Here is a 13,279-nt window from a genome sequence, read left to right as displayed (position 1 = left end):
CTCACCACTTTAATTTTGGAATTCATTATAGCAATTGTAAAAGAATAATAAACAGCAGGTTTAGGTAACATTTTAAAAACACTATAAAAATGTAAGAGAAAAACATACATTTTTAGTAACAGACTTTTTAAGCATAAATCCTTCTGTTTGGTCTTCTGAGAATATTCAATTCACTTTTTTTTTTTTTTTTGAATAGTAGGAAAAATATACTGCTTTACCCACTGTAATGGTGATTTAAACTCTTCTTAAATAATCAGTGTTGTCTTTCTGTTTGTGAGTTAACCTTGTTTAATTCATACGACTTTTAAGAAGGACATTTTTGCACAAGTAACTTACAGGATGTAATATTTCAAAGCTTACTTGCACTATATAAATCAGTTTAGAAATTCATAGCCTTCTGTTAACAGACCACAAGAATTCAGAAAAAGTAAAGAAGCTATACACAGATTGGGCATTTAAAATAATAATTTAAATGCAAATTACTTCATAGTTGAGATTTTGCTTATTTAGCAATCTTGTCATCCCATGTATCTGCTGTCTTAGGTGAACTTCAGCCAAAACAATGGTATGCTAAAGGAAAGCCTGTTGAGCATTTTGTAGGCAGCTGCTTAAACAGCAAACATTGGGAATGTATAGGAATTACTGTACATTTGGGGAAAAAAATACAGTGAACACAGTGTATAGGATAGGGGTTTGAGAAATTATAATAAGCCAGTTATTATTGGATAGATGTGTGAATTTCCAAATACTGTATCAAGCACTCTGATAATCTCCATTAAATTCCACAATCTATAAAGGGGGAAAGAGAACACTGGAGAACTCTGATACACAACATTATCTGCAAATAAATGTTTTAATAAAGGAAGTTTAAAAGCAAAATAAATTGCTTTTCTACATTGAATTAGTTTTGTCTGCTGCAGTGTTTTAGTTCTTAAATGTTGCTGAAGATACAGTTCCAGGGTGTCTAATGTTTAATTGCTTAACAGTTAATGACATTTATTAAACATTTTCCTATCTTAATACGACAAGGAAGACACCATTTAGCTTATAGAAGCTGGCTAAATAGTAATTTTAAGGCTGTTAATTATGTTTTACATACAATGAGCATTACAAATTGATAAAAAGTACATAAAGGTATGAAAACTAACAGCAAGCTTACAAAAAATGAGTTGCATACTTAACAGCAGTAAAAATGAACATGAAAAAATCCATTGTGGGCTCTGAGAGATGGTGCTTTCCTAAAATGTCCTTTGTAATTATTTTTCTTGCATTTGTCCTCCTATCACATGAATAGTCATTATTGCTAAAATATATATTCTTCAGAACAGGAACATTTAACTGTCAATGGAGGAGACCTAGCCTCTATCAAACATTTTTCTGACCTCCACTCTGAAAATGTGGCCATTTCAAATTCAGTCAAGCTGTTGACTTCAGAAAATCTCTTTGTATGTGCTCCCTATGAGACCATTTACAACTTGGTACTAAATTTTCAAGACTCAAATCGACACCCCCAAAAGTGAACAAGATGTCTCCTATTATACCTCCTAAGAGGTAACTGCTGCTCTGTAATAAAAGCTGATGTCAGCCTCTCCGTTCTGTAACCATGTTGTTTCCTTCTGTTGGTAATTAAAGATGCTTTACTGTAATGAAGAAGGCAGAGACTGGGTAAGACATTGTGAAAGAAACAGATGCAGATGGGAGGAGCAGGACACAGCAGTGCTAGGTGTGCCTTGGAAGACAGATAACAGAACTGTGAGTCAAGAAGCAACTAATGGTGAAGAGGAGTGGCAGCTGCCAAGAGAAGAAGGGCAGTAGTGGTAAGATGACAAACACACAATGAAACACACAGTAAAGTGAGGTGGATAAACAGGAAACTCAGCACAGGATAAAGGCAGGACAAAAGAAATCAGGCTTAAAGGATAATGTGAGTCCAACCACTCACATCAACCTTTCTTAGTTCTATCATATCTGAACTATGAATGCTCGTAATCACAATTGGTCTTGAATGCATGTGTAGGCATACAGTTGCTTCCCAGAAAGAGGAGGTGGAGAGAATAGGGAGTGATATAGTGATCTGGGGATAAAACACTACCATCATCTTTTTAGCTATAGAAAATCAAAATCTTATCATGAATGAAACAGGATGCTGTAGGAAAAGGAAGGACCATATGCACTACCTGTAACATAACATTAATTTTCATTAAATACAATTTTTATCTCTTCTGTTCCTCGTAACCTTATCAGTAAAACGCCAAAACTTTCAAAGACTGGGAACACAAAAACTGAGGTTGCTTAGTCGTGAAACTTTGCTTCCCGTTTTCAGAGTACCACTGCATTTCTGAAGTTGCTTTTAATTCCCGCAGCTGATAATGTGTGCTAAGTAACAGTTCCTTGTCTCACCAAGCCAAAGGTCTGTTGACAATTGTACATCCTATAGTTAAAGAATATGTCACAAATAATGGACTAAAGATGATGAATTATGATTCCAGCTCCAAGATTCAATTTTCCACTCAGACCTTTTGACCTTCTAACCTACTCCCCCATCGCGTGCTTTTCGCTCAGCCGAGTGACAGCCGCCGCCATTCTCCTGTTCAATTCCTCCAGCAAGGCAGTAGAGGGAGCAGGAGCAGCACAGAAACATTGCCTGCTCTCAGTTCCTGCGCTAGGTAACACCGTACCAACAGCATTTGCAGAAAAATCCTATTCAAAATCTGAAGCTCTAGGTCATCATGCCCATTTGTACCGACACACTCTATCACAAATTTTCTCCCCTTTGAAAATGCAGGAGATAAACTCAAATGCTTGTAATTCTTACACAAATTGTAAACATCTATGCATTTGTGTAAACAAGGGTACAGCAGGTAGTCTTACAATGAAGCACAGGCATTCACGTGCAAGCCACTCTTTTGTCTAGTCCCAAGAATATTTCCTTATCTTTATTATTTTTAAAAGATAAATATTGACAAATTCCTTCTGTCATTATAGTTGTGACTGGACAGAATTAGTGGGCACCTGGTTTTGCTTGCCTGCATTAAGGAAGGAAAAACAAAATTTGGCTAAATGGTTGCAGCTTTGTCGATCACTGGTATTAGCATCTGTTATGGATTCTGCGTGGCTCCTTCACTGTAAAGAACACTCCCTACATTCAGAAAGACTACAGACCAAAGGTTAAAGAAACCTAACAGATCTTTTTCCAAGTTTAATTTATAATTCATTGCACTGGCTTCCATCTGAACTTAGAACTGAATAGAATATTTGCTTTTTTTCTTATAGAGCAAATGCATCAATTACTTTTTTTTTTTTTTTTTTTTTTTTTTTCCCCCCTTTAACACCTTCAAAACACTAGTCAACGAATATTTAATCCCACAGATGCTAAGAAAATATGTCATCCCTGTTACTTGGAAGCAATATCTACAGCTACTGAGCAAGTCCTGCAAGAAATATTTGAAAAAAGTGAAGTAATCAGTGGCCAAACTAAACAAAAACAAACTCAAAACACTGTTTCAGTCAAAATAGAACCACCTTAAGTTTTCTGTGGAAACAATGTGATTGCTTTCTTTTAAAAACTATGATATATTTTTGTTCAGAACTGTAGTCTGCACCACAGGACTCCATTTAGTCAGCACTGAAAACACTTTGGAGGAGAAAACAAAGATGTCTTTAGTGTATCTGGAAGGATTTACACTACACAAAAACTGTAGTCCTGAATCTCACTTATGCTGAATCTAGCAAAGAGCACATTAAGACAAAGCAAAGCCTATTTATTATCTTTCAGACAATGTATATACTTGCCAAGTTGCTCATCTTTTTGTACCTTATATTTCGTTAGTGTCCCCCTTGCCTTCAGTAGCACTCGTCTCCCCCTTGAGTTTTGTACATTTTCTTTCTTCCTTTGCATATCCCACTCTTCTTGTACCTTAAGGATTTCCAAAGAGACTTCTGGTAATCAAGTATTTCATGGAGCCCTCAGGCTCTCACTGATACTTGTTGGAGATTTCTTGGGGCATGAAATGTGATTCTCATTTCTGTTTCTCATACTAACAAAGGGTTCTTCAGCAAGAATAAAATTCCACTTCCTGCACCCCACCAGCACTAGCAGCCACAACTCCTTGAGGGTAGGCAGAACAAGAGCCTTCCCTTCCACGCTGCTCTTGCTCTCTGCTCCTTTGCTGAAAGCAGCATGTTTATTTGGAATCATATGTGAACCATTCACCAGCATGTGGTCTCTCATGTTTTTCCTTAGCTGTTCTGTGAATTGCTTTGTGGTCTACTGTTAAGCCTTATAGTCTAAGGCTGAGTTGTTTATCTGTCCTACAAGTTCATTTGCTCTTGCGTTACATTTGTAGTAAGATGAACGTAAGAATGTTATTCAACTTGAGAATGTACATGCATTAAGAATGCATGTTGACGTTGTTCATTAAAAAATTGATGCAGCTGTCCAGACCCAGCTATTTCAGCTTTTGGACCAACTCTTCCACAGATACTCTTGGGAGATGTGGCTAAGCTGGGTTCTGGGAAGTGGCTTAGGACATGAGGCTAGAAGAAATCTTTTTTTCCATGCCACAGCTGGCCCTATCATTATATAAAAGCCATTCTCACAGCGAGGCTTTGTTAGGATAACTCTTGCCAGAGTAAGAATGGAAGTATCAATGCTGCTTTTGGTCTCATGCATCTTCTTCAGTGCTGCACAGGACTCCTTTATATCTCCATGAATAATAACAAATGGTTTTTAATGCCACAGTGCTTTGACTTTCAAAAAGGTTCTGCAAAGAATCAAACTATTTGACACAGCACTTTCAGTGTTCTGATTCTGATTATACAGTATGATACTAATTTAATCATAAATCTGTCTTCTGAAGGTTGAATGTTGCAGGTGAATTTGATAAAGGTACAAAGCTTATTACAATCATTTTCTTTTTTTTTTAAAAAAAAAAAAAGCAAAATGCCTTGGAAATATTTTATAATTATTCTAATTTTTAATTACTAAAAAAGCTGTAATGACCTTTTGAAATACTTTTAACATTACAATCACTGCTGATCTCCATTAACACGGCAGCTGTTGTTTGTCTGTGAAACTGTTTCCTGATCACCTTTAACGAATGCAGTTCGAAAATGTTACTTATATAAATTCTTCAAGTATTGTGGTGTGCTAGAGTTCTATCGGAATACCTTATTAACCTAAAAAATTGGCTATATTAATTACATTAATTTCTATATATATATTTGCCCTTGGCATCTTTCATTTATCTTATCACCAAGTAACTTTCAGAAATACTTCTTGGATGTCCCATTTTGTTCCAAGTTCCCCCTTTTGATTTTTCCTTTACTGCTGCTAGTAGTTTTGTAATCTTTTACTTTTAGACAAGAATTCTCGGCTTCCAGAAATTCTGTTCCTTCAGAATTCAATATCCTACAACTTGTTGTAGTACAACTACTACAACATGAGTATCATTGAGATGTGTTGTTGTTGCCTTTTTTTTGCTCTTCCATCTGCTGCTAAACAGCTCGAGGTCACACTCCTCAGTTTTTTTGGGCATAACTATCTCCTCAAATCATTTAACTCAGTGAAATATCTCAGTGATGTGAGGCACCACTATTTAAGAAGCCCAAATCTCTCTTCTGAATTCCGTCTGTTTTCAGTCAACTCTGCTTACAGTGTCCTTGCTGCAGTCTTCACAGCTGCTCTGACTTCATGCATTGTCTCTTGTGCATTCTCTGCTATCTTTCATACCACAGGTTTATGGAAAGACTAAATTGTTTTTATCAACATTTTCCTTCCCCTCTTTAAAATCTCTTTTGTGTAAAAAAATCTTTTGTGTAAAAACTCAGCTCTTTGTTTTCATCAATAATGAAGCTTCTTGGTCTGTTTCTGAATGATTATCCTTCGTTGTCTTTTGTGATTAACAGAAAAACAAATGAGTCTAATGAGTCAGACCAAAGTTCCACTATCCTCTTTCTTAGTACCCAGTAGAAGACACTTCAGGTAAGAATAAAAAGCTGGACAGACACTACCAAAATGTATCCTCTCATCTTCCAAGAAACATAAATAAGGAAGACCAGAGTGAGAGGTACTGTCTTTGTGTTAAATACTTTGGGAGTCTTGGGGAGGTTCTTGCTGGCTGGAAGCTAGCTAATGTTATACCCATCTACAAAAAGAGGTGATTCTCCTGCTATATTTAGTGCTGGTGCAACTTCACCTTGAATATGGGGTGCAGTTCTGGTCTCTGCAATATATAAATGATGTTAAGGTCCTTGAAAGGCATCCAGAGGAGGGCAACAAAGCTGCTAACAGGGCTGAGGAGAGGCTGAGGACACTTGGGTTGTCTAGTTTAGTGAAAAGGAGGCTCAGAGGTGACCTTGTTGCTTTCAGCAGAGGAGATGAAAAGAGAGTGTTGGTCTCTTCTCTGATTATAGGATGAGTGGGAATGGCATGAAGCTGCACCAGGGAGGTTCAGACTGGACATGAGAAACAAATACTTTACCCTGAGGGTGGTCAGGCACTGAACAGCTTTCCTAGAAAGGTGGTTGGTGCCCCACACCTGTCAGTGTTCAACTGACATTTCAATAATACCCTCACCAATATGTTTTAACTTCAGTTAGCCCTGAAGTGGTTAGGCAGTTTGATCTTTGAAGGTCCCTTCCAACTGAACTATTCTATTCTGTTCTATTATATACTAATAAACATGATAAAGTTTTTTTTTACATTATTTTTTGTAATCTTTTTGGACTAACATATGCTTCTGATATCCACAAGCTTCTATGGGAATTCAACAACATAATTTTGTAATGTGTGGATTTTTTGTAATTCTGTTTGCTTTAAATCAATCAACCAGTTTGATTTCCATCAAGTTCTTATCACAATCATTACCTAGTCTTTTTCTCTACGTCATGATTTTACAGCTATCAGTCATACCAGATGTATTTTTTTTCACTTCAGGGTGGGAAGATATCAATGAACTTGCGTTTTTCTTCAGATGTTCCCTAAGTGTGGCCATGCGTGTGTGGGCCCCAAAAACATCCTTCCCCAACTCTCTCCTTGGTGTTTGGTTGGGCTCAGGGCCAGCTCACTGACCCTGATAAAAGCTGTTTCAAGAAAGTTAGAAGATAACTTGGAAATAGCCACCCCTCCTTCACTTGGAGCTGCTTTTAAGCTATGGCTCTTGCCCTTTGTTAAACTTGAGCTAAGTCACAGCTGTGTTGCAGATGTGCCTGTGCCTGTACCACATACCCCATTGACCTCTGCGCTGGGCGCAGTCTGCTTTGATTTCAGACCTGCCTCATCACCATGAATCCACTGGGGATGATAAGAACGTATTTGGCCCCTTTTATGGGTTTTGGATCTGATCCTGACTTGCCCTCTTACCTTGACCTTGGACCTGTACCATCACTATGTACTTTTTTCGGTACTGTGGAATTTTGTCTGACCTTGGCAGCCAGCATCATGCCAGCTGGCCTGCCCTGCATGGGTATGATGGGACTGCGTCCCTGCTGTTGAGAATCCTGTCTCTGTGAGTCTTGATACATGATTGGTTCCCAGCTCCCTGTCCCTTGCTCCTCCCTGACAATAAAAAACCTTTCTGACTTCTCTGTTATTTTTTCTAGTTCTGATATATCCATTTTAACACGTGGGGATGTGAACATTATATGAAAATCGCGGACTTTAAAGGGACACAGTGTTACTTCCATAATCATGCCTACCACTACTTTTGCTTATGTGACTGCGGATATTTTCAGAGAACTGTCCACAAGTACACCAAGATCTTTTTCCTGAGAAGCAGTCAGCTAGAGCCAGCTGCTGTTTATATATGAAGCCTCCCATATGCACTGCTACTGATTTTCACCTCCTCATTTTATCACCTTGTCATTCTTTATCACGAGAGTCTCATTGTAAATGAACAGATTAGTATCACCATCAAACTTCACTTACTCACTCAAAAGTTTTTCCAATTCATTTGTGAATACGCTGAATTACTTGCGTCCCAGCAAAAGTCTGAGTGAACCTACTGGCAACCTCACTTCGGTGCTCAACTAAGTTTACTTCTACCCTGTTTCCTAAGTTTTATCAAGTTAATCTGTCAGATACCAAAGCTCTACAAAAAAATGCACCTTTCAGCAACTCTATGAACTACAGAAGAAACCACAAAGCCTTCACAGCATAAAATCAGTGCTGAATACTAAATATTATTTCTCTTTTTGTCAAATACCCATCTAAAAAGATATACTTCTAGAAAAGAAGTATTCAAAAAATCTTAATTTAATAGTTTTCACTTTAATTACTCCTTTATTTGACAGCTGTTTTATTGTGACATAGATGCTCAAAATTTCCACATGTAAAACAGTAAAAAGCCATTTCATTAATTAGCTTCAATGGAACAGTTTGAATCTTTTTAATATTGATATAAAATTTTATTATCATTCTTAACTTTTAGCACCATAATGATATCTGCTATATAAAGTAAAAGAAATACAACCAAAACTCTGATCACAATAAAGGTGAAACACAAGTGAAGCCTATAAAATAAACTTACAACAGCAGTACTGGCTTAATTGAACTCAAGCTTGAAGAATTACATGGTATTCTTAACACCTGGTAACTGAGTTGGAAATGCCATTGTGATAGAAACTTCACAGTGACATTATAAACTGAAAATGGGCTGTCACATTGTTTAATTCTGACCTCTTCAGAGATTAAATTTCACACAAAGTCTAATCACTTTGGACAGATCTTCAGTCTTTGGGAAGTCAAATAAATGTCTAGGTAAAACAAACACTCATATACCACCGATGCTGAAGGTCCTTAAAACAGCCCAGAATTAATTTAAGTGAGCAATAGTCAAAGAGGAATACTAAACTTTAATAACCATGTCAGGATGGTAGAAAATGTATTCCAGCCCCCAAACTGGGTTATCCTAAACAAACCAAATCACAGAAACAACCAAGAAAAATAATTCCTCATGTTATCTCAGAGGCCCACCAGTCTGACATCCCATCTCTAATTACAAGCAAACTGACATTTCAGAAGACAGTGGAACAAGCTTTCAAGAACACATCTGGCTCATTTTTCAGTTGGCAGAACACTTCTGTCAACCAGGTGAAACAAGACATTTGCCATATTGAAAACAATGGAACAGCTCAGACAGACACATGGTAATGTCAATGATGATCTTACTTTTCCCAAATGTTGACCCTATTGTTCTACACAGATATTCGAGCTGCTCGTGGATTAACACAAGTCGCAGTTCTAACACTTTAAGTAGGACTGCTGGTGTTAGTTTGCTTAGGAATGCTGGCAATTGTAAACTGCAGCTGTTCATAAGAAGCTCTAAAGACCTGTATGGAAGTAAAAGGTAAGCATTTGGGATCAATAACATCATCAGGTGTCTCAAGTTCAGGTGACCCTTTTCCTCCTTCCCTGTTTCTTTGGAAAAAGGAGTAACACAATCAACAGAAAAAAATATCATACCTATTTCATAGGTATTGCATTTGCTTAAAAATCCAATAAAGTGGGTGGATACTAAAATCAAGCAGAAAACAGTTACTTTAATGCAGTTCTCAAAAGATATTTGTGAATTAAATTTATCTGTTTTGAGAAAATGAGGTGGATTCCATTATGTTACACAAGATTAAGCATTACTATTTTTCATGCAGTATCTTAGATCCGTGCAACTATATTTTTGTATTTCATATACCTGAAAATAACAGAAATATTTATCAGAACTTCCTGAATACAAGCAAAAACAGACTTCTTAAAAAACAAACAAACAAAAATCAACCCAGAAACTTACCTTCTTTTACCGATTCCTCCTTTGATTGGCTTAATGATAGCAACCTGTTAGATTTTTCCAGCTGAAGAACCAGTAGATTGTTTGCTTCATTAATTTCTGATATTTTCTAGAAAATTGGAAAAAGACTAATGTTACATTAATATCTTTTGATATAAGTTTTTAATTTTGAGTTTTAAGCAGATATAAAAATTAACATTGACACAGTACTGCAGTCAAAAGCCTGTGTTATTTGACTTTCTGGAAATTTCATCATGGAATGTAATGGCTTGGGTTGAACTGGGCCTTTGAAGATCAGCCAGTCCAACTCTCTTGCAATGGGCAGGGACATCTTTTACTAAATTAGGTTGCTTTGAGACTTGCAATGATGGAGCATACACAACCTCTTTGGGCAACTTGTTCCAATGTCTTATGCTTCTCATTGTAAAAAAAATTGTCCTTAAATCCAACCTAACTTTACCCTCTTTCAGTTTAAAACTGTTGCCCCTTGTATTGTCACTACAGGCTCAGGTACATGTAAAAAGTCTTTCTCCATCTTTCTGATAAGCTTCCTTTATATACTGAAAGGCCACTGTAAGGTCTCCCTGGCACTTTCTCTTTTCCAGGCTGAACAATCCCAACTCCCTCAGCCTGTCCTCATTGGAGAGGTGCTGCAGCCTTCTGATTGTCCTTGTGGACCTCCTCTGGAATTGGTCCAACAGGTCCGTGTCCTTCTTCTGCTAGGAACCCCAGAGCTGAACACAAGACTCCAGATGGGGTCTCATGAGAGCAGAGCAGAGGGCAACAATCACCACTCTTGCCCTCGTGGTCATGCTGCTTTTGATGCAGCCCAGGATACAGCTGGCTTTCCGGGCTGCAAGTGCACATTGCTGGCTCAGTTTTTTATCCACCAGTATCCCCAGTTCCTTCTCGATGGGACTGCTCACAATCAATTAATCACACAGTCACCCAGGTGCAGGACCTTGCTCCTGGCATTGTTGAACTTCATGGCATTCACGTTTTAGACTTGAAAGACCATGCAGTTGATTCTGCTGAACTAAGAACACTACCTACTTCACTACTTATAAGCTAGTTCTTTCTTCTGAATTCTGTAGTCCATATTCTACATTATTCATCAGTAAGTTTCTGTCTACTGTTTTGCATAAGAGACTGCTGATGCCTTCACTGAGCACCAAAGTGAGTAATGTGTGTGAATGGGAATTGGTATAATATATTTTTTCTATGAGAAAAATATTTCAGGTGCCCAATCTATATTATCTCTAGTATGGACTTGCTGAACAGGATCAATTACTGGAGAGCTGGTCAATGTGGGTCTAACAAGAATTACAGTACCAATTTTTCTCAGTGGATCAATCTCCTAAAAACTGACAAATAGAGAGCTCAATGCATACGGAATACAAGAACAGATGTTCCTGTTATAGTAATGATATTTTTCTAGAAAAAAAAAGAACAATTTCTGAAAGGAAAGTCCAGCAAAGCTCTGTAATACTGGTATCACCAATAGATGTTTTTGTTACAAAAAGATATTCTGCATTTCTCCTGAGAAGCCAAAGTTGGCCTCGGCACCATTAGAAAAGGAGGCTTCTCAGATTTGGCAGACTTTGCAGAGAGATCTCTCAAACCAGAGAGCTGAGCAATGACCAGCTGCATGAATCTGAACGAGACCAACTGCTGAATTCTGCACCTAGGATGGGGCAACCCTGGCTGTATGTACAGACTGGAGAAAAAGTTTGGAGAGCAGCGCCACTGAAACAGATCTGGGGATTGTGGTTGAGGATGAGTTGGTTTGTTCCTCCTAGAGAAGAGGAGACTAAGGGGAGGCCTCATGGCAGCCTGCAGCTCCCTCACGAGGGGAGCGGAGGGGCAGGCGCTGAGCTCTGCTCTCTGGGGACAGCGAAAGGACCCAAGGGAACGGCATGGAGCTGGGACAGGGGAGGGTCAGGCTGGGGGTTAGGGAAAGGCTCTGCACGCAGAGGGTGGTCAGGCACTGGGACAGGCTCCCCAGGGCAGTGGGCACAGCAGTGAGCTGCTGGAGGTCAAGAAACATCTGGATAATACTCTCAGACACATGGTCTGATTTCTAGTTTGTGCTGTGTGGAGCAAGAAGTGGGACTCCATGATTCTTGTGGGTCCCTTCCAACTCAGGATATTCTGTCATTCTATGATTCTATTAAATCACTCATATCACTCTGGGATACTGTCCATCCAAACACCTTCCAAACAGAAGTATTGGTATTAGTTATTAGGCATATTAGTTAGCTGAAACCACTTTAAGGAAACTTTCAAATGATAAGCTTATTAAAACATCACAAAATATTTGTAAATAGGGATTTCATTTTCTAAAATTATTTTTTAATTTTCTCACTTACCTTTTCTATCTCTGAGAAGTTGTCTACAAGTTTATCAAGATTCACCACACTGATTTTCTTCATGGCTGTGATTCATTTATATCTGGAAGACTTCATCCAGTGATCAATGTACATATAAAAATAGATCTATGAATGTATATATTTCCTATTTACACTATATCAAATGATTTCATATGCACAAAGGTAAGGAGAAGAGAGAATACCTTTTTAAAATTAAAACTATTTTTCCGTATTAATCAAAACTTCAACTAACCTGAGCTGAGGCATTTCTAAGAAATTAAATGAATACCAGAAAACCCAAGGCAAATCTATCAAACTGTTAGATGACATCATAGAATTTGGATTTTTTTTTGCTGTGATTCAGAAATAAATCTGAATCTGCTCCAGAGACATGATGACACTGTTTTACCTAAAAATATCAGCAATCTGCACATAGGATGCTTTTAAAACATATGACCTACTTTTTTTTTATATATACTGCTAAAACAGATTGGTTATCCTATTCTCACTTTAAAGAGCAGGAAACTGAATCAATTGAAACAATTACTCATTCTCCACTATGGGTAATTTAGAGGCAACAGCTGAATTTCTGTTAATGTTGTTTAACTTAAAAAATGTTTCTTAAGTAAATGAGCTTTTATGAGGCTCACATTGATGCAAGATACAGACCTTTTAACTGTGTACATGTTCTAACTATTGAGGCTTCAAGTTACATACATCTTTTCTTATAAAAAATTGCATGAATACCAGTGATGAGACACTGCTGCAAATACACCTTACTGTATGAATAAAAATACAATCTTTTGAGGCACATCCATGTAATCCCAGATTCTTAACACAATTCCTATTTTTGCTAGCAACTCTACTTACAGAATCTTCAGCATGCATTTGCAAGATGAATCTGAAAGAGAAAATATGAGCATTTCAAAAAATATTTAAAATATCTTTGAACATCAGGCTTCATCAGATAATGATTCCAATACCAGATACAGCATGTATTCTGGACAAAACAATCAATTCTGTGTGGAAGGGTAAAAAATGTCTTTTTACAAATAGTAAAAAAATCAAATGAGGGAGCTGAACTAGAAGACAGAATGTGTGCATTACCCAGAAACTGAAGAGATTTCC

General features: G+C 37.5%; 1 protein-coding gene across 1 annotated transcript in view; it reads right to left on the bottom strand.

Annotated features, from left to right (window-relative positions):
- The window catches only part of CCDC152 (coiled-coil domain containing 152), a 19,519-nt gene extending 6,240 nt beyond the window's left edge, over positions 1-13,279 (bottom strand). Inside the window, exons 1-4 of the mRNA XM_084505407.1 lie at positions 13,259-13,279; positions 13,022-13,052; positions 12,152-12,277; positions 9,786-9,891 (exon numbers count right to left, since the gene is read on the bottom strand). Of these exons, the coding sequence (XP_084361533.1) occupies positions 9,786-9,891; positions 12,152-12,214 (169 nt within the window). The 5' untranslated portion in view covers positions 12,215-12,277; positions 13,022-13,052; positions 13,259-13,279. The remainder of the gene's footprint in view (positions 1-9,785; positions 9,892-12,151; positions 12,278-13,021; positions 13,053-13,258) is intronic.

Source organism: Aythya ferina, assembly GCF_964211825.1.
Source record: "Aythya ferina genome assembly, chromosome: Z".
Lineage (NCBI taxonomy): Eukaryota > Metazoa > Chordata > Aves > Anseriformes > Anatidae > Aythya > Aythya ferina.
The sequence above is the reverse complement of the archived record's forward strand: the minus strand, read 5'-3'. Positions and strand labels throughout refer to the sequence as shown.